The sequence below is a fragment of the Cinclus cinclus genome, unplaced genomic scaffold (assembly GCF_963662255.1).
Source record: "Cinclus cinclus unplaced genomic scaffold, bCinCin1.1 SCAFFOLD_153, whole genome shotgun sequence".
Classification (NCBI taxonomy): Eukaryota; Metazoa; Chordata; class Aves; order Passeriformes; family Cinclidae; genus Cinclus; species Cinclus cinclus.
Window position 1 is genome coordinate 128,447 of NW_026912143.1, and position 21,157 is coordinate 149,603.

The window sequence follows — 21,157 nt, forward strand, 5'->3', positions numbered from 1 at the left end:
CAGCCTTTGCCCTGCCATCATTCCTTGCAGTGTCAGAGCCCTCTGAGCACTCAGGTGAATTTGGGCTGACATCTGGCTCTGCCTGGAGCTCGGTCAGCCTGGAGTCAGGCTCAGCTGTGCCCTCTGTTGCTGTGGTTCTGGTCTTCCTACGTCGAATGCGTAGGAACTTCTGGAACCTCTGCACGAGAACAAAGGACAGGGAAGAGAGGCAAGTTCCATGCAATGCTCCAAGCGCTGTGCTGGGCTGAGCAGTGACAGCAGGCCCAGCCCAGGTAGGGATGGCTGCAGGTACCTTCAGTGTTGTGCGGAAGCGGCCGTGGGTGGGTTCCTGCTCTTGTGTCCGGTCCGTGGCTGGGTTCCTGCTCTTGTGTCCGGTCCGTGGCTGCTCCTGGGTAAGAGCGAGTGCAGCCAGAGCTGAGGGGCGGCGGGAGAGGCCAGAGAACACAGCCCTGCCCTGCGCTCCCCAGGCAGGGACAACCCCGGGATGCCCCAGGGGATGGAGCACGGCTGCTGCGGGGTGTCTGCCCAGCCCCTCTTCTGTCCTGTCCCTGGCCATGTCCACAGTGGGTGGGATGGGATGGGATGGGATGGGATGGGATGGGATGGGATGGGATGGGATGGGATGGGATGGGATGGGATGGGATGGGATGGGATGGGATGGGATGGAGCCCAGCTTGCAGCAGCCATTAGCCCTGTGGCCCAGCTGTGCCACTCACCATCCTGCATTGGCTGGAACTGCTCCAGCTCCTCAGGTGGTTGTGCTGGGGATACTCCAGGGCCTTCCTCTTTTTTCCCTCTGCAAACATTGAACAGGCTGAGAAATCTGCCCGCCATGTCAGAGTCTGGCCTCAAGGGCACCTTCTAGAGAGATGCCTTGGGAAAGCTGTGAGGCAACAAGTCGTGCAGTTGTGCCTTGAAGACACCCACGACAGAGTTGCCTCAGGAAGGCTGCAGGACAGCAAGTCCTGCACTCTGCTCTTGAGGGCTCCTGCCACAAGGACAGGAGACTCCTCGTAAGCAATTCTGGTCACCAAGTCCCGCGGTCCGGCCGCGAGTGCACCTGCAAAAGAGAAGCCTCGGGAAGGCCCCGGGCCACCAAGTCCCACGGCCTTGCCACGAGGTCACCTGCAGGAATAACGCCTCAGAAAAGCTCCGGGTCAGACACGAACGAGTGCGCTGGGTGGGGGCTTCTCACAGCACCGCTCCGGCGCGTCCTGTCCCGTCGCCTGCTCCGAGCGCTGTGGTGTGGCTGTGTCACTGCCAGCTCCTATGTCAGCACAGGTCACAAAGGGTCCTTTGACACTGTGTCCCATTCCATGCCATGGTGACCATGCTGCTTTGTGTCACAAAGGCCCTTGCACACACTGTCACCTGCCCTGGGGACACCCTCAGCCCACCCAAAGTGGCCCAGGTTGGAAGAAATCCCTCGCCCCAAGTGTTTAAGGCAGCCTGACAGGATGTTTATGAGCAGCTCTAACCACCAGCAAACACTGCCCTGCTCTGCGGGCTCAGGGCAGCAGAAGGAGCCCCCAGGGCTGCTGACACAGCCGTAGCTGGAAGGGCACGGGGCCTTCCAGAGAAGCTGGCACAGCCTCCTTGGGACACATCCCAACTGCTGGCCATCCTAAACCTGGGCGTCCAAAAGTTCCCTCTTGGTCAGCCCTTGTGGCCTAAAGCTTCAGCTGCTTTAGCTCCTGGTGCTAAGCTGCTCATGCTGAATGTGACAACTCAGAGAGAAGAATACAGTTCATCCAAATCCTTCTGGGACACTGAGAGGGGAGGCTGTGCAAACAGGAGCATGGTTTGCTGTCACCTCTCTGCCCTTCATGCCCTTCAGCACTTTGGAAGCTGAGCCAAGAGCTTTGTCCAAGGGTGCAATGAAGCAGCTGTTCCTGCTCCCAGCTCTGGCTCTTTCCTGTCTCTGACCTTGACTGGTTTTGTCCCTCTTGCTGTGCCCTCTGTTCCCCCTGTGCTCAGTGGCTGCTCCCCAGGACTGTGGAACTGGCACAAATCAAGGGCTCCAGCCCCTCCTTTCTCTGCCCTTGCAGCTGCCTGGTCACAGCAGCCTTTTCCATCTGGAAGCTCCACATGGAGAGGCAGTCCCCACCTCTGTTCCCTGCACAACCTCCAGGAGCCCAGGGCTGCCATCTCCAGTCCCTGCTGGCACTGAGGGCTCCCAGGTGCCCCAGGCTGCTGTGACACCACTGCACACGGGAGGGAACAGTGCCAGGGGCTGTGCTCAAAGTCAGGTCCATGTGCTGCTGCTGCTGCTGCTGCTGCTGCTGCTGCTGTGGGTGTCGTTTGTCCAGCCGTGCCCCAGAGTCAGGGATCAGATGCAGGCACTGCTGCTGCTCCCTCGGGATCAGCCACAGTTTGGGTGTTGCTGTCAGTGCCAGCAGAAGCGGTGGCTGGAGCAGAGGGTGCTGACAGTGCCCCAAGCCCCGGGGCCAGAGGGGTCCCTGGGCTGGGGCTGGGAGCTGGGAGGGAGCTGCCCCTTGTTCTCCCTCTGCCCCACACAGAGCTGGGCCGGGCACAAGGGGGGCAGCCCAGCAAACAGGGAGCCTGCGAGTCCCTTCCAGCCCTGTCTGCTCAGAGCTTGGGCCTTGGAGCTGCAGGTGGACAAAGGCAGCTGCTCCTGGTCCCTCGCTGTGTCCCCGTGCTCAGCAGTGCTGCTCCATCAGTCTGTGCCCAGCAAGGGGGAAAAGCCTCAGCCCTGCAGGGCCAGGAGCTGCCGGGCTCTGCCTGAGCAGCTCAGCCAGCGGGAAGGAGCTGCTCCACACGGGAACCAGGAGCAAAGGACTGTAGCACCTCGTTCTTGGGCAGAGCCCCGATTCTCTGGGGGAATAGCAGAGCTGTTCTCATGCACTGCTGTACCAGAGCTGCAGGTGCTGTGCCTGCAAACACAGGGCTTGAGATCTGCACAGGGATTCTGCAACTCGTGACTGGATCAGGATGTCACCAGTGCTAAACTCCAGTTTAGTCCAAAGCAACCACTCTGCATCTGCTGCTGCTCTCTGCTATATTTTTTTTTTCAGAGTATCCAGACAAAAGTAAACAGAGGAGGAGCCTACATTTTCATTGTTTATCAGAAATGCATCTCATTTTGCTGTACATTCCTTTCTTAGGATGTGTTCGCTGTGTTTAAAAAAAAAAAGTAAAAAAAAGAACAAAAAGAAAAGTGAAAGTATAGAGGAAAAAAACCCCAATGTGTAGTGAAAAATCTAGTGTAACTTTGGATTAATTAGTATCTGATCTTTTTTAAAAAGACAACTAAATTATTTGCTTTGTGAAAGTTCTGATGACATGGATCCATATTACTGACCTCAGCATCCTTTTTTAAAAGATTTTGGGGTTTGATTGTAATATTAAGTCATTTTTAATTGTGGTTGAAGAAAGAGAAAATTGAAATATGGATTGTGCATGATTGTGTTTTGAGGGTAAAAACACTGCAGTTTGAAACTGTAACCTCAAGTATTGAAAATTAATGTGATAGCTCCAAATGGATTGGGTGACAGCAGCTTTTCCTATAGGATGTGCAGCATCAGAAAGACTTCATCAGTGAGGTTGTGGGTGCTTTTATCTTAGTCCTCTGCCACTCTGGGATGTCATGAAACGGGAATTCACCTGCCACCAGCCACACTCTCCCTCTGACACTGCAGATCCTTGGACCTTGTGTCCCCAGAGCAGACACAAAGTGTTTCTGCAGCTACCCCCTTGGCACAAATCCACGACGACTGGGATTTTTCCAAGTCTCATGTCTCCATTGTGCCATATTCCTCAATTAATAGCAGCCCATCCCAGAAGTGAATCCAGCGATTTACGCAGATGGTTGTCAGCTCCACTTCCTGCCTAGAAATCCTGAAACTCCTCCCAAATGCTGCTCCCTTCAGCTCTTGGACACCTACTCACAAAGCTGGGGAACAAATCCCCTGTCCACTGCCTTACAAGGTGAGTTATGCCAAAGTTAGAGCTCTGTGGGAAATCTCTGCCCATCCCTATCCTTTTAATATATCCATACATGGGGGTGTGCATGGATGTGTATGGCATAGAAAGGAAGGGGTGTGCAAGCAACATGACTGACACTTTCACTCTCCATGTTGGTCCCACAGGTACAAACACAATATGGATAGCCTGGCATAGTCAGACCTTTCTGTCCATGGATACAGAGACATCCCAGAGCCCCTGGCACAGTCAGACCTTTCTGTCCATGGATACAGAGACATCCCAGAGCCCCTGGCACAGACAGACCCTTCTGTCCATGGATACAGAGACATCCCAGAGCCCCTGGCACAGACAGACCCTTCTGTCCATGGATACAGAGACATCCCAGAGCCCATGGCACAGACAGACCCTTCTGTCCATGGATACAGAGACATCCCAGAGCCCCTGGCACAGACAGACCCTTCTGTCCATGGATACAGAGACATCCCAGAGCCCCTGGCACAGTCAGACCCTTCTGTCCAGGGATACAGAGACATCCCAGAGCCCCTGGCACAGTCAGACCCTTCTGTCCAGGGATACAGAGACATCCCAGTGCCCATGGCACAGACAGACCCTTCTGTCCCTGGGAGCACAATGGGGGTGGGTGGGCAGTGAGTCCTGGACAGGAGCCAGACCTGTGTCCAGCCCTGCCAGGCCCTGCCAAGGCTCAGTGCTGGCTCCTCTGGAATGGGAAAGCCCTTCAGCCTTGTCCCTGCCCAGAGGGGCAGTGCTGGCCTGGCAGCACAGTCTGTTTTCCCCACAGGCTGCAGGAGATGAGAACACAACACTTGCAAACACTGAGTGCAAGCCACAGCTCTGGGTGCTCCCCATGCACCTCAGCCCTGGTTCCACTCTCTGCCCCAAGCTTCAGGGCATGCAGTGGGAGCCCGGCTGGGCTCTGCCCTGGGGCCATCCTGCAGTGACAGCTCCAAACAGGGAGCATTCAGTTGCCACAGACAGCCAAGCCAGGGATGGAGGGGAGCTGGTCCAGCCCAGCACTGCTGTGTGCTGTGCTCTGGGGCTGGGGCTCCCTGCACAGGGGACTGCACTGCTGTGCCAGAGGACACAAGCTTCAGCTTCAGCCTAACAGAGCTGGGTGGGTGGGCTGGGAAGAGTGGGGAGGCTCAAGGGGATGCACAGAGTTCATCCTGCGGGAAGGACGAGGAGAAGGGAGTGGCAACTCAGCAGTGAGGAGAGCTGAGAGCAGGAGAGCAGCTCTGAAGGACACTAAAATCTCACTGGACCTCTGAGACATTGCTGCTCTTCAGCCAGTGAAAGAATGAGCCCCTAATCCTGGAACTCAGTCTTCCACGTGCTGAGGGGCGTCAAGGAAGGCAACAAGGTGATGGAGACTGTGATGGGCTGGGAATTCACTGGGGGAAAGGAGGGAGCACTTGTGAAGTAAAAGGCAGGTGGGGGAGAGAACTGTTCAGAGAATGACTGAGCTACAGCTTGAGCAGGCTGAAAAATATCATTTGGGGTCATCCCAGATTGATTTCATTTCAGAAGTTATTGAACAAATTTACTTTTTGGGCGGTGTCAGGTTTTCCCTTGGAGGTGTACACTCTGCAAACTTGAGCAGTGTCGCTGAAATGCTCAAGCAAGTCTCTGCTGCAGGTCACTCCATTTCTCCTTTGGCTGATGCCAGCCTGGTGCTGAGCTGCAGCAGAGCCCTGGCAGAGCCCAGAGCAGCCTCAGCATCCACAGGGCCCGGCTGCAAGGAGAGAAACCAGAAATTGCCCATCAGCTGAAGGCTCCTGTGCCCCTTGTCCCAGCTGCCACGGTGCCCAGGCCATGCTGGCCGTGCCCAGAGCAGTGCCCATCACTGCTGCCTTGGGCAGCAGAGCAGGAGGGCAGGACATGTGCCCAGCCTGCAGCCAGCCATGGCACATCCACCTCCTCAGCAGCTGCCACAGCAGGATGCTCCTGTGCTCGCTGCCATCTCCCAAAAGCTCTCATCCCACCGTGACAAGAAGATGGGGACCCACCTCATGCCATCGCTGCTGGAAGAAAAGCTGGTCCCAAGGGATGTCCTCAGCCTTCTCCAAGGGCACGGCCCATCCACGCCGCAGCTGGTCCCGAGCACTTCCTGATCCACACTGGAGCCCACCTGGAACACTTCCTTTAGAGAAAGAATCAACAAATTAATGAAAATAGATTACCGTCCAGAAGGGGAGAAAAGAAAAATGGTAAAAAATCTCATCTCTGTCAGGCGCTTGAGGAAGGCCCAACCCTAGATGCCAGGGAAAAACCCACCCACGGGTGAGAGAAGCCCATGCTTTCTCCCTTTTCCCCTGCACTGGCCCCACAAGTCATGGTGATCCCAAAGCAAGCAAGGGCAGTGGAGCAGCCCAAGCCCTTCCTTGCCTGCCAAGGAAAGCAGCCATGCCCAGTTCTGGAGTCCCACCTCACTCCCACCATGGGGCTTTGTTTGTGTCGTGCTGGCTGCCCCAGCCCGGGGCACGGTGGGTGCTGGGGGCTGTTGGCAGGGCCAGGAGCTGACTCCCATTTCGTACCCACCCCAGCCCATCCTCCTGGCCCTGCCAAAAAGCAGCTTGGCAGATGACAGAAGAATCAGTTTTATCCTCCCCAGCAAAGGGGGAACCTTTGCTTCCTGGCCAGGCTGTGCAATGCCCAAATCTGGGAGCATCCCCCTGGGTCTGGACTCATCTGTAAATTCGCCGTGGAGCCTGGCTTTGAAGAAGGTGCCAGAATCCAAGTCCATCTTCAGCTTGCCAGTGGCCAGGTGGAGGAAGAGGCTGCCATCCTTGATGTCATCCTCACTGTCTCCAGCAGCAGCAGCCCCACCTGCTACAGCTTCTCCAGGGGCTCCTTCTCCTTCCCTGGGGTGAGACCAGGCTCTCAGTGTTCTGCCCAGGGCCCAGCTGTCAGTGAACCAGGACAAGCCAAAGCAGCTCAGATGGTGGCCAGCAGTGCTGGGCAGAGCAGCTCAAGGGCTGTGTGTTCCCACCTGATGACCCCTGTGCAGTGACACAGGCAGGACAAAAAAGTCTGGGCTTCTTTGCTTCTGATTGCCAAGGCCTGTGTGCAACTGGAACTTACCAGAGCCCTGCATCCAAGTGTGCCTGTGGCTCTCTCCCTTCTTCTATGGCAGGTGAATTTGCTGCATCCAAGGGGCACAAAACAGGTCTTCTGACGAGGGCCTTTCCATGTGGAGCATGGATAAGCACCATCTGATCAGATCTTGGCACTCTGGACAGAGAAAGCAGAAACCACCGGTCAGTTGGAGGAGGCTCCAGTCTGCCTTTTCCTTTTTTTTAAGTACTCTAAAACTCCTAACTTTCCCCACTGCAAACAGACACACTCCTGGAAGAGACAGTCTGAAGTTTCCCTCATTTGCCTCACGACCGTCACAAGAAGACCCCAGTGAACCCCACTCGCTCCACACAGGAGTTTTCTGGCCTGGTTGGCTTTGAACAGGACTTCTGGCCCGGCCGAGGTAGATGTTTACCAAATAACTGTTTGCAGGTGTGCTGCGCATGCTGTGCTGATCCATCATGGTACAGCGCTCTCCAGCAGACAATAGCCCAGACATGTCGGCACCTGCTTCTCTGAGCACACAATGGTCCATAAATCTGCCTCCCTCTTGGCCAGACATCACTCGCTTTGAGAAAAGACTATAAAAAGGTGACTCTTTGGAGAAGCCTCTTGAGATCTCCCCACGGAAGGAAGACCCATCTATTGGCTGAAAACCACGAGGACGCCGTCCCATCGTTGGTAGCTATTTCCCTTCTTCTCATTTCCCCTCTTTTCTCTATCTCTTTGTTTCCTTAAACTCTCCCCTCTATCAGATAACTGAATTGTTAGCATCAAATAAAATGCTATATTGGAACATACTATTGTCCCCCCGCTGTGTCTTTTATACCTCGAGATCAAAACGAGCCATCACGATCCCCCACCGGTACTGGCAGATCACGATATTAAATTGGCATCATGGACAGGATTCTGACAGACAGAAGGGGGGCAGGTTGTGTGCAGTCTGTAATAGGGGAAGGACGTCTTGCTCCAGCCACACCTAGCTGGCCACCTCCAAAGGGGTGAGCTTGTCTAGAAAGCAAGGGGGGCAAGTTCAGATTTCCCACAAACTGCACACACCCAGGTGAAAAACACCCCCACACTCGTTTGAGGGCTCTGTCTGCAGAATTTCACTGAAGATCTCTTGGTGGAAAGACAGGACTGTTTTGTTGTTTTTATTGTGTTTTTGACTGCTTGGTGTAGTGAAGAGACAACCAGAGATTTGTACTGAAGGTAGTGCCTCCCAAGCAGCTTTGGTCTCTTCACCCACAGAGGGAAGTGAAGGGGAACACAGAGAAAAGCTGTGTGTGTGTGTGTGAGTGTAACTTAAGTGATATACCTCCCTGTAATGGTTTTTACTTGCCCCTTGAAAAAAATGACTGAAAATTCCAGTGCAACAAATAAAGCTGCATTTTTTTTCTTTATTAGCTATATAAAGTGCCAGACCCCCTCAAGGAGAGGAAGAAGGGGAACAAAATAATTGGTATAATTTAGAAAATGTGATTGATTGAATATGTTCTCCCATCAATCTGACACTTAATATGTATTCTGAGCGTCACTCACTGGGGAAGATCAGATTAAATTATCAGAACAAGAAGCTGGTGGCTACTGGGGACGTGGGGTTTTCTTTACAACAGGAGACAGACGTAACCCATGGTCCCTAACCCAGCACGCATCCTGTTGGGCAGGGGGATTTAACCCCTTGGAAAGGGGAAACCCTGTCCTTTAACTGGAACTCCCAACCAACTTTTAGCAGACATTCACAAAGCTGCCTGCTTGCAAATGATACATGAAAGAAAATTAACTGTTGTCTATGAATCACCTATGCAATTACCTGTAATGCCTGAAATTATGACCCCCTTGATTTGTGGTCTTCCAGAATCAATTAATCTACAGCAATTCTCCTTCAAAGCACCATTGCAGCTATAACCCCTGTAGACACACTAGACAGAGTTCTTGAGAACCCAAGCGACCAACACAGTTCCACTGACTCTGGGCCCATTCCCTTTCCTCCCTATACAACCCCTTCTCAGCAGACACCAGGTTCACAGTCACATTTTCCTGCCAGCAGCCATAAAATTTAGACATTATTAGTGTTCTGGAGAAAACCCATTCCTGATTTTTCAAAAACTGCCAGGCCTCTTCATGACTTGCTGAGGGAAGGGGTGAAATGGGATTGGGCTCTTTCTCAGGAGGAAGCACTGCAATTGCTGATATCTGAAGTAACAGTTCATCAAGCCCTGGGCCCTATTCACTCTACAGATTCTTTTCAGGTGGAATGGGGGGTCTCCATCTTGGGGCTGTCAGTGCACATATGGCAATGAGGCCCTGGTGTTTCTACAAGGCCTGTTAGTTTGTATTCCCTTGGCTTTAAAGATGCTGAAAAAAGATACATGTTGGGGGTTGGTTCTTTCCCTTTTCCCTCTGTGGAATTTTCCCCATGGTCATGCTAAGATACCTGTTGGCTGGGCCCTGGTGACAAGGGGGAGGGGGGAGGGGAGAGAAGAGGGAAACCCTGTGAGATTCAAACAGCCAGAAGAGGAAGCAGAAGGCTGGGCCTCAGCCCCATTTTCCCCACGGAGTTCGGACGAGAAGGACGATCGCTGCCTGTGTCCCATCCCTGCCATCCCAGCATCGGGAAACCACTATCGGAACCTGCCCGGCTGTCTTCTCGCTGTGAACTACCACCATCCAGCACTCTGCTGAGCACTGGGACCCACACCGTGAGCGGAGAGCTCTCTCTCCATCTCTCTCTCCCCCTGGGACAGCGCTGCCATCACCCCCAGCCCTCCTGCAGCTCTGCGGGACCCGCCCGCCCCCAGCACCGGGAACTGCAGCTCAGGGAAAAGGTGCCTGCAGCCAAAAAACACTGGGACTGAGTTACTGTTCTGTTTGTGGGTAATTTCATAGCTGTTGTTGTTCTTGTTTGTCTTGTTAGATATACTAGTAAAGAACTGTTATTCCTACCCCCATATCTTTGCCTGAGAGCTCTCTTAATTCCTAAATTATAATAATCAGAAGGAAGGAAGGATCACATTTTTTTTTCATTCCAAAGGGAAGCTTCTGCTTTCCTTGGCAAACACCTGTCTTTCAAACCAGGACAGATTTAGGCCACGCAATGTGGGGCCCGAGGGCATTGAGAGGAAAGGGTGAAAAAGGAATAACAGTTCTTGAGTTACCTCATTTTTGTGTTAGGTGGCATCATGTTGTCCAGCTTACCGTGGTTAGGCTTCATGTGGCCACAGCTTTATCTCTCCCATTTGCAATCCCTTACCTGAACATGGGTCCTATAACTCAGGCTGCTGTAACTATTATCCAGTTCCTTTTGTGGGCTGATAACGTGAGAAATTCATGGATTTTTAACTTCCTCTGGAAGGTGGGCACATGGATTCAGGGCTATCACACTCTAATTGTATGTTTTTGGGGCTACTTTAATAATGGTACATACTGTGAGGATATGACACCAGGGAAAATTTTGTCCCAACCCCTTACACAGTTTTTTGGGTCTGCTCCACCAGCTTTTGAGGGGTTCAAATCTCTTCTAAGCAGTAATGATATCATACAGTGGCTGACATTGCTAATAGGCCTTGTAAACCTGTTCTATTTAACATTCTGAGATGAGGGGAGATTGACTTGGATGACAACCCTGATACGTCCCCCAAGAAATAGGGATTCTACCCCAGAGCCTGACCCTGACCCTGCCCCTGCCCCAGAGACTAAGGATGTTGCCCCTGAGCCTGACTCTGCCCCAGAGCTCGCCTCAGAAAGGAACCATCCAGAGTGGGTGGGGTTTCTAGTGAAGGAGATGGGCCAAATGCTGAAGGAGTACCTTTCCCCAGCTCTTCAGAAACTCTCCCTCTGCCTTAAAGAGGGAGAACCTGATGGTGCAGCAGTGGAACCCACAAATGTTACATCTCACCAGGTTCCAGCTGAACTGCAAGGGCACTCACAGCCAGCAGCAGTTGCCCCTGTGGAAAATAGAAAGTCTAAGGTGAAAACAAAGCACCTGGATAATAAGGATCAGAAAGCAGGGCCCTCACAACCATCAGGGGAGCCAGAGGTTGAGATCGTCATGGAGTCCCTGTCATACGAGAGTCTCTGTAATCTGTGCAAAGATGTTGTACGAAGGGGCCGTGAGGCTTTTACAACGTGGTTCCTGCGGGTCTGGGACCTTATGGGTACAGGTGTGCAGCTGGATGGTACTGAGGCAAGGAATTTGGGACCCCTAACCCAGGACTCAGGTGTGGATCACATATTTGAAGGGAACGAGGCCCCCTTTCCCTCTGGGAGCGGCTTTTAATGAGTGTAAGAGAGAGGTTTGTCCATAGAGAGAGAATGCAGGAGCACCACCATAGAATGCGCTGGAAAACCGCTGAGGAGGGGATCCAACAGCTGAGAGAAGTGGCAATACTGGAAGTACACTTTGGGAGGGGTGGACAACATGACAATGACCCCAACAAGGTCAGGTGCACAGGGCAGATGTTGTGGAATCTGGCACACCTGGGGCCATCTCAATACACCTCATTCATTGCAGCCATTAATGCTGACACCAACCACGAGACAGTGGGTTCTGTTGCCGATAAGCTCAGAAATTTTGAGAGTATAATGAACGGCCCAATGCAGGCTCAGGTCTCTGCCGTGATTAGGGGACTCAGAGAGGAGTTCAAGGAGGAGATAAGAGGGGTGAGGGGGGAGATGAGGAAGGTCAATGCAGCACCAGTGCGAGTCACAGATGCCAGAGTTAGAGCCCAATGTCCCCCAGCTAGGGAGAGAGGATACACCCCACGAGCTGACCTGTGGTTCTTTCTGCGTGACCATGGGGAAGACATGAGGAGGTGGGATGGGAAACCCACTTCTGCCCTGGCAGCGCGGGTGCGTCAACTCAGGGAGGGAAACACTAACCAAAGGAGCTGCACTAAAGTGAAGGTAGCCTCAACTTCCCATAACCAAGATGCAGGGTATTACAGAAGGGAGGATGATTCGTCCGATCCCCTTGAGGGAACCTCCAACATGTATGCCCAGGAAGGAAATAATAACCAGTGCTAGAGGGGCCCTGCCTCTAGCCAGGGAGAGGCACGGGAAAACTGGGTCTTTTGGACGGTGTGGATCCGATGGCCTGGCACATCACAGCCACAAAAACATAGGGCATTAGCTGACACTGGTTCACACTGCACCCTAATACCATCAGAACATGTGGGGGAAGAGCCTGTTTCTATTGCTGGGGTGACAGGGGGATCACAGGAATTGACTTTGCTGGTGGCTGAGGTGAGCCTGACTGGGAAGGAGTGGCAGAAGCATCCAATTGTGACTGGCCCAGAGGCACCGTGTGTTCCAGGCATAGACTTCCTCAGGAATGGCTATTACAAAGAGCCAAAGGGACTCAGGTGGGCTTTTGGAATAGCTGCTGTAGAGGCAGAAAACATTCAACAATTGAACACCTTGCTTGGACTGTCAGAGAGCCCATCTGCAGTGGGACTCCTGAAGGTGAAGGAGCAGCAAGTGCCAATTGCCACCTCGACAGTGCACCACCGGCAGTACAGGACAAATGGAGATGCCATGATCCCCTTCCACAAGATGATCCGTGAGCTGGAGGGCCAAGGGGTGGTCAGTAAAACCCACTCACCCTTCAACAGCCCCATCTGGCCTGTGCGCAAGTCTGACGGAGAATGGAGATTGACTGTGGACTATCGTGCATTGAATGAAGTGACTCCACTGCTGAGCGCTGCCGTACCGGACATGCTGGAACTCCAGTACGAGCTGGAGTCCAAGGCAGCAAAGTGGTACGCCACCATTGACATTGCCAATGCATTTTTCTCCATTCCTCTGGCAGCAGAGTGCAGGCCTCAGTTTGCTTTCACCTGGAGGGGCGTGCAGTACACCTGGAACCGACTGCCCCAGGGGTGGAAACACAGCCCCACCATCTGCCATGGACTGATCCAGGCTGCACTGGAAAAGGGTGAAGCTCCAGAACATCTGCAATACATCCATGACATCATTGTGTGGGGGAACACGGCAATGGAAGTATTTGAGAAAGGAGAGAAGATCATCCAGATTCTGCTGGGAGCCAGTTTTGCCATCAAGAGGAGCAAAGTCAAAGGTCCTGCCCGAGAGATCCAGTTCCTGGGAGTAAAGTGGCAAGATGGGCGGCACCAAATCCCCACTGAGGTCATCAATAAGATCACCGCGATGTCTCCACCAACCAACAAGAAGGAAACACAAGCTTTCCTAGGTGCCATAGGCTTTTGGAGAATGCACATTCCTGAGTAGAGCCAGATCGTCAGCCCTCTCTACCTGGTCACCCGGAAGAAGAACGAATTCCACTGGGGCCCTGAGCAGCAGCAAGCCTTTGCCCACATCAAGCAGGAGATCGCTCATGCTGTAGCCCTCGGCCCAGTCAGGACGGGACCAGAGGTGAAGAATGTGCTCTACTCTGCAGCCGGGAACAAGGGCTTGTCCTGGAGCCTTTGGCAGAAGGTACCTGGTGAGACCCGAGGCCGCCCTCTGGGATTCCAGAGCCGAAGTTCCAGAGGGTCTGAAGCCAACTACACCCCAACAGAGAAGGAGATCTTGGCTGCTTCTGAAGGAGTTCAAGCTGCCTCAGAGGTGATTGGCACAGAAGCACAGCTCCTCCTGGCACCCCGACTACCAGTGCTGGGGTGGATGTTTAAAGGGAAGGTCCCCTCTACCCACCACGCCACCGATGCCACATGGAGCAAGTGGATTGCCCTCATCACGCAGCGCGCCCGTATCGGAAACCCAAATCGCCCTGGGATTTTGGAAATAATTACAAACTGGCCAGAAGGTGAAAATTTTGGTCTTGCCAATGAAGAGGAGCAAGAACAAGTGACCCGGGCTGATGAAGCCCCGCCATACAACCAACTGCCAGCAGATGAAACTCGCTACGCTCTTTTCACTGACGGTTCCTGTCGCATCGTGGGGATGAACCGGAAGTGGAAAGCAGCCGTATGGAGCCCCACACGACAAGTTGCACAAGCTACTGAAGGAGAAGGTGGATCAAGTCAACTTGCTGAACTCAAAGCCGTTCAGCGGGCCCTGGACATTGCTGAAAGAGAGAAGTGGCCAAAGCTCTACCTTTACACTGATTCATGGATGGTAGCCAATGCTCTGTGGGGCTGGCTGGAAAGATGGAAAAAAGCTAACTGGCAACATAGGGAAAAACCAATCTGGGCTGCTGATGAGTGGAAAGACATTGCCAGTCGGGTAGAGAAGCTACCCGTAAAGGTCCGTCATGTAGATGCCCATGTCCCCAAGAGTCGGGCTAATGAGGAGCACCAACACAATGAGCAAGTAGATCAGGCTGCAAGGATAGAGGTGTCACAGATAGACTTAGACTGGCAACACAAGGGAGAGTTGTTCCTGGCTCGATGGGCCCACGATGCCTCAGGTCACCAAGGCAGAGATGCTACCTATAAGTGGGCACGAGACCGAGGGGTGGATCTCACCATGGACAGTATTTCCCAGGTTATCCATGACTGTGAGATGTGTGCTGCCATCAAGCAAGCCAAGCGAGTGAAGCCCCTCTGGTATGGGGGGCGGTGGTCCAAATAGAAGTATGGGGAGGCCTGGCAGATTGACTACATCACACTGCCTCAGACACGCCAAGGCAAGCGCTACGTGCTGACCATGGTGGAAGCCACCACTGGATGGTTGGAGACCTACCCTGTGCCTCATGCCACTGCCCGCAACACCATCCTGGGCCTGGAAAAACAAGTCCTTTGGAGACATGGTACCCCTGAGAGAATTGAGTCAGACAATGGGACTCATTTCAAGAACAGCCTCATAAACACCTGGGCCAGAGAACACGGCATCGAGTGGGTGTTACCACATTCCTTATCACGCACCAGGGGCTGGGAAAGTGGAACGGTGCAATGGGCTGCTTAAAACCACCTTGAAGGCACTGGGTGGGGGGACTTTCAAAAACTGGGAAATTAATCTACCAAAGGCCACATGGTTAGTGAACACCCGAGGTTCCACTAATCGAGCAGGCCCTGCCCAGTCTGAGCCCTTGAGAACACCAGATGGGGACAAGGTTCCAGTGGTGCATATGAGAGGTATGCTAGGAAAAACTGTTTGGGTGAACCCTGCCTCCAGCAAAGACAATCCAATTTGTGGGGTGGTTTTTGCTCAAGGGCCAGGGTGTACCTGGTGGATCATGCAAAGGGATGGAAAGACCCGATGCATACCCCAAGGAGACCTTGTTTTAGGGTGAACTACCTACAATACTGTGCCTGTATCTGTAACTGTATGGATGTCTATAATTTGAAGATTTTTAATTTGATTTGGCATGATGGTAGGGGAAAATTCGGGGTGGATAATGTTGAGGGTTAGTTCTTTCTTTTTTTTCCCTCTGTGGAATTTTCCCCATTGTCATGCTAAGATACCTGTTGACTGGGCCCTGGTGACAAGGGGGAAGGGAGGGGAGGGGAGGGAAGAGGGGAGGCCCCGCGAGATTCAAACAGCCAGAAGAGGAAGCGGAAGGCTGGGCCTCGTCCCCATTTTCCCCACGGAGTTCAGACGAGAAGGATGATATCCGCCTCCTGCCTCTCTGTCCCATCCCAGCGTCGGGAAACAAATATCAGACCCTGCCCTGCTGCCTTCTCGCTGTGAACTACCACCATCCAGCACTCTGCTGAGCACCAGGACCCACACCGTGAGCGGAGAGCTCTCTCTCCATCTCTCTCTCCCCCTGGGACAGTGCTGCCATCACCCCCAGCCCTCCTGCGGCTCTGCGGGACCTGCCCACCCCCAGCACCGGGAACTGCAGCTCAGGGAAAAGGTGCCTGCAGCCAAAAAACACTGGGACTGAGTTACTGTTCTGTTTGTGGGTAATTTCATAGCTGTTGTTGTTCTTGTTTGTCTTGTTAGATATACCAGTAAAGAATTGTTATTCATACCCCCATATCTTTGCCTGAGAGCTCTCTTAATTCCAAAATTATAATAATCGGAAGGATCACATTTTTTTTCAGTCCAAGGGGAAGCTTCTGCTTTCCTTGGCAAACACCTGTCTTTCAAACCAAGACAAGGAGAGACCCTGGATCAATATCAACCACAGATTGCTGCAGTCACCTCTGCTCTAAAAGGAGCAGTAATGAAATATACCCTTTAAAATCGGAATGGATATTTCTCCTGAAGTGCAGCAGAAAACCTTCCTGATGAACTGCACCAGACCAGAGGGAAATCAAGGCAGAGCTGTGGTTTGTCAGGAGTTCCTTGGTCCCAATGAGCGCCGTGGTGCATTTGGTGCTGAGCCCTTGAACCTCAGGGCCTAGGAGGAGATTGCACAAACCCTTCCAGGAGTCCAAGTCAGAAGAACCTTTCAGCTGCTGCACATTCCTGTGCCTTGGGCTGGCCCAGACTCCTCCTGTGGGATGTGTTGCACCTCAGCCGTGCTCTAGGAGAGAAATTCCTTTCTCCTTGTTTCCAGTCTGGGCCTCCACAACTGCCCTTGGCATTAATTGTTTCTTTCTCTGGATATTCTCTGTCAAAAGATCCATCACCTCTGAAACTGCCCGTCAATCCCTCCCAGGGCTCTCCTCTGCTGTCCTCAGTCTCCAGCCCACTGAGCACTGAACTCCTTTGTCCACTCCTTTGCCCACTATCAAATGGTCACGTGCTTGAGGCCATGGGCCCCTGGACAAGAAGGACGGTTCCTTTCTATAGGAGAGAAACCTCAGAACCCAAGGTTTTGAAGGAAGATGAGAGACAGTCACCAGAGGCCAAGGCAAGCCAGACCTGTTTGTCTTGGCAGCATTTGTCTGGGAGATATCCTTGGATAGACCGGATTTGGGAGGCCAAATGCCAATTTTGTCCATGGCCATCAGGACGAGAAGTTCTTTTCTGGAGGAAGAAAAGTAGGGAGCCCCAGTGTTTCAAAGGCAGATAAGAGCTGGCCCTCAGGAAGCCAAAGTAACCTACATAGTCCTGGCAGCTTTTGTCTGGGAGCTACCCTTGCATATATACAGAACTTTGGAGGCAGAATCCCAGTCTTGGCCATGAATGCCTGTGCTTGAAAGATGTTTTTATCATGGGAAGAAAATGTTCAGGGACTGCTACCGGGGAATGCAGGGCTTGGCACAGGCCGAGAAGGCAACGGAAAAACAGACATGGGGACAAACGGCCCCAGGGCTTCAGTTGCAGCAGCAGCAGCAGCAGCAGTGACAGAAGCGACTTTGTCGACCCTCTGGCTCTCCTCTCCCTCTCCCACAGTCCCACAGCCTCTCTCGGTCTCTCTTTCCCTGGGTCCCCCTCCTCTCCCAGTCTCCATCTCCCAGTTCCTAGCTCGGCCATACACTCGGGCTGCCCTGGCCCCAGGCGGGGCTTTCCCATCCCTTTCCCCATCCCCATCCATCCCGCCATGGTCTCACCTCCACCCGGCTCTGGCTGTACTGGCGGTGGTGCTGCTGGATGGACATCAGTGCGTGGAGCGGCATCGCCTCCCTTTGGCTCCGCCTGTCCCGACACCGGCCCCGGACCCGGCCCCGGCCCCAACATGGGCCCCGACCCCAACCCCGGCCCCTGGCCCTGGCCCCAAGGTGTGCCCTGGCCACGGTCCTGGTCTTGGTCCTGGCTCCTCCCGGGCCCGTGGAGCACACACACGGCACGGCTGCTCCTGCTGCCTGTGTTGCGGTTTCCCAGGCCCGAGCTCCACCGCTCGGCAGCGCGGTCGCTGGCCCTGAGCCTCTGCTGTCCCGTTCCAAAGAGCGAACACCTGGGGCTGCCCGGCCCGGGGCGGCTGAGGGGTGCTCAGGGCTCATGTCTGGCCCCGGGCCGAGCGCTGACAGCCGCGTCTCGCTGGCAGGGGAGGCGCAGCACGGCACGAAGGAGCGGTACCAGCTCGGTTTGCTGCTGGGGTGTGGCGGCTTTGGCAGCGCCTGGGCGGTGACTCGGCTCTCGGACGGTGCCCCGGTGAGTGGCGGGATCAGTGGCAGGCAGAGGAGGAGGAGGCAGGAGGAGGAGGAGGAGCTCAGCCTGCTGCTGCCGTTGGCTTGCAGGTGGCCATCAAAAGGGTGCCATGAAACCACGTCCAGCACTGGGGCAAGCTGGTGAGTGAGCGGGGGCCAGCGGGAGAAGCTGGGGCATGCTGGGATGGGATGAGTCGAGACCCGGAAGGGTGGAAGCCACCAGGAGCCTGGAGGGAGAGTGGGTGTGGGGCCAGCAGAGCATCCCGTGCTGAGGGAGAGCTTCCCGAGCCCTGGCACAGCATCAGCCCCGCTGACGGCATCGTGGTCCTCCTGCAGCCCGATGGCACCAGCGCACCACTGGAGATCGTGCTGCTGGACAAGGTGTCCACTGGCTTCCCTGGAGTTCTCCAGCTGCTGGAGTGGCTTGAGTTCCCCAATGACATCCTGATGGTGCTGGAGCACCCGGAGTGGTGTCAGGACCTCCGTCATTTCATTTGGTCACAGGGGTTCCTGTCAGAGGAGGTGGCACAGGAGCTGTTCCGCCAGGTGCTGGAGGCCGTGCAGCACTGCACCAGCTGTGGGGTCCTGCACAGGGACATCAAACTGGAGAACATCCTGCTTGACCTGGCCACCGGGCAGGCAAAATTGATTGACTTTGGCTGTGGCACCTACCTGCAGGACACAGCCTACACTCACTTTGCAGGTGAGCCCACACAGGGCTGTGTTCCCGGTCCCGGCATCTCCTGGCCCAACATCTCAGGGCCCAGCCTGGCTGTGGCAGCAGGGACTCTCCTTTTTGCTGCCAGTCATGGCACTGAGTCTTCATCTGAGTTGCTTTTGACTGGGGGTGGGTGGAGGGCCAGCTTCCAGCCCTGCTGGCAGCTTTTGCCAGCCACTGTGTCCAGGACTGGGGCTGGGGCAGCCAGCCTGACAAAAACACCCGTGGGTGGGGGTAGTGGGTTGTGGGGGGTCCAAACCTGTGCAGCAGCTGTTTTGGTGGGCAGGTGAGAAAGGGCTTGCACTACTGTGCTCACATTGCTTGCCTTGTCCTCATAATGTCTTTTGGGGCAATGCAGGCAGGGAGGATGAAGACATGGATTTTCCCCACCACGGAGTGGGTTTTTCCTTGTCATGGTCAGGCCTTGCCAGGGCTTCTGCTGCACTCTTCCAGCACCAGTGGCTCCTTTTCCAACCCCAAGTTTGTACACAAGTCCCAGGTGCTGGCCAGAGGCCAGAGGTCACACCATGTGCCACTGGTGCAGCCCTAGCATGCCCAAGGATTCTGGGGCCAGGCTCTGGGAGCAGCAGCATCCCCCTGATGAACTCCATCTGTATTCCATAGGAACACCGTCCTACAGCCCCCCAGAATGGACCCACTTTGGCTGGTACTATGGCAAGCCAGCTACCCTCTGGTCCCTGGGCATCCTGCTGCACCAGATGGTCTGTGGGGAGCACCCTTTCAGGAGAGGCCAGAACATCAGCTGGAACCATCAGCTCTCGCTGCCACAACAGGTCTCTCAAGGTGAATCCTCATCTCTGGGCACGGGGGGAATACCAGTGCTGGGAGACAGCAGTGGGCTCATGAGCATCCCGCTCTGGCTGCTGCTGAGGAGGTGGCACATGTCCTGCTCTCCTGCTCTCCTCCAAAACAAAGAACTGATGGGAAGGTTTAGGCCCAGCTCTGAGCACATGCAGCACAGCCTGAGCATGAGAACAGTGGGGCAAAGCAGACTGGAGCCTCCTCCAACTGACCGGTGGTTTCTGCTTTCTCTGTCCAGAGGGCCAAGATCTGATCAGATGGTGCTTATCCATGCTCCACATGGAAAGGCCCTCATCAGAAGACCTGTTTTGTGACCCTTGGATGCAGCAAATTCACCTGCCATAGAAGAAGGGAGAGAGCCACAGGCACACTTGGATGCAGGGCTCTGGTAAGTTCCAGCTCCACACAGGCCTTGGCAATCAGAAGCAAAGAAGCCCAGACTTTTTTGTCCTGCCTGTGTCACTGCACAGGGGTCATCAGGTGGGAACACACAGCCCTTGAGCTGCTCTGCCCAGCACTGCTGGCCACCATCTGAGCTGCTTTGGCTTGTCCTGGTTCACTGACAGCTGGGGGCCCTGGGCAGAACACTGAGAGCCTGGTCTCACCCCAGGGAAGGAGAAGGAGCCCCTGGAGAAGCTGTAGCAGGTGGGGCTGCTGCTGCTGGAGACAGTGAGGATGACATCAAGGATGGCAACCTCTTCCTCCACCTGGCCACTGGCAAGCTGAAGATGGACTTGGATTCTGGCACCTTCTTCAAAGCCTGGCTCCACGGTGAATTTACAGATGAGTCCAGACCCAGGGGGATGCTCCCAGATTTGGGCATTGCACAGCCTGGCCAAGAAGCAAAGGTTCCCCCTTTGCTGGGGAGGATAAAACTGATTCTTCTGTCATCTGCCAAGCTGCTTTTTGGCAGGGCCAGGGGGATGGGCTGGGGTGGGTACGAAATGGGAGTCAGCTCCTGGCCCTGCCAACAGCCCCCAGCACCCACCGTGCCCCGGGCTGGGGCAGCCAGCACGACACAAACAAAGCCCCATGGTGGGAGTGAGGTGGGACTCCAGAACTGGGCATGGCTGCTTTCCTTGGCAGGCAAGGAAGGGCTTGGGCTGCTCCACTGCCCTTGCTTGCTTTGGGATCACCATGACTTTTGGGGCCAGTGCAGGGGAAAAGGGAGAAAGCATGGGCTTCTCTCACCCGTGGGTGGCTTTTTCCCTGGCATCTAGGGTTGGGCCTTCCTCAAGCCCCTGACAGAGATTAGATATTTTACCATTTTTCTTTTCTCCCCTTCTGGGCAGTAATCTATTTTCATTAATTTGTTGATTCTTTCTCTAAAGGAAGTGTTCCAGGTGGGCTCCAGTGTGGATCAGGAAGTGCTCGGGACCAGCTGCGGCGTGGATGGGCCGTGCCCTTGGAGAAGGCTGAGGACATCCCTTGGGACCAGCTTTTCTTCCAGCAGTGATGGCATGAGGTGGGTTCCCATCTTCTTGTCACGGTGGGATGACAGCTTTTGGGAGATGGCAGCGAGCACAGGAGCATCCTGCTGTGGCAGCTGCTGAGGAGGTGGATGTGCCATGGCTGGCTGCAGGCTGGGCACATGTCCTGCCCTCCTGCTCTGCTGCCCAAGGCAGCAGTGATGGGCACTGCTCTGGGCACGGCCAGCATGGCCTGGGCACCGTGGCAG

General features: G+C 54.4%; 1 protein-coding gene across 1 annotated transcript; it reads left to right on the forward strand.

Moving 5' to 3' along the window:
- The first annotated feature begins 278 nt into the window (after positions 1-278).
- LOC134057482 (serine/threonine-protein kinase pim-1-like) lies at positions 279-19,824 on the forward strand. Its single transcript, XM_062514460.1, is given in 6 exon segments — positions 279-392; positions 17,350-17,943; positions 18,030-18,080; positions 18,276-18,642; positions 19,282-19,461; positions 19,718-19,824. Coding segments are annotated over 6 exon segments (1,413 nt in total).
- The last annotated feature ends 1,333 nt before the right edge of the window (positions 19,825-21,157 follow it).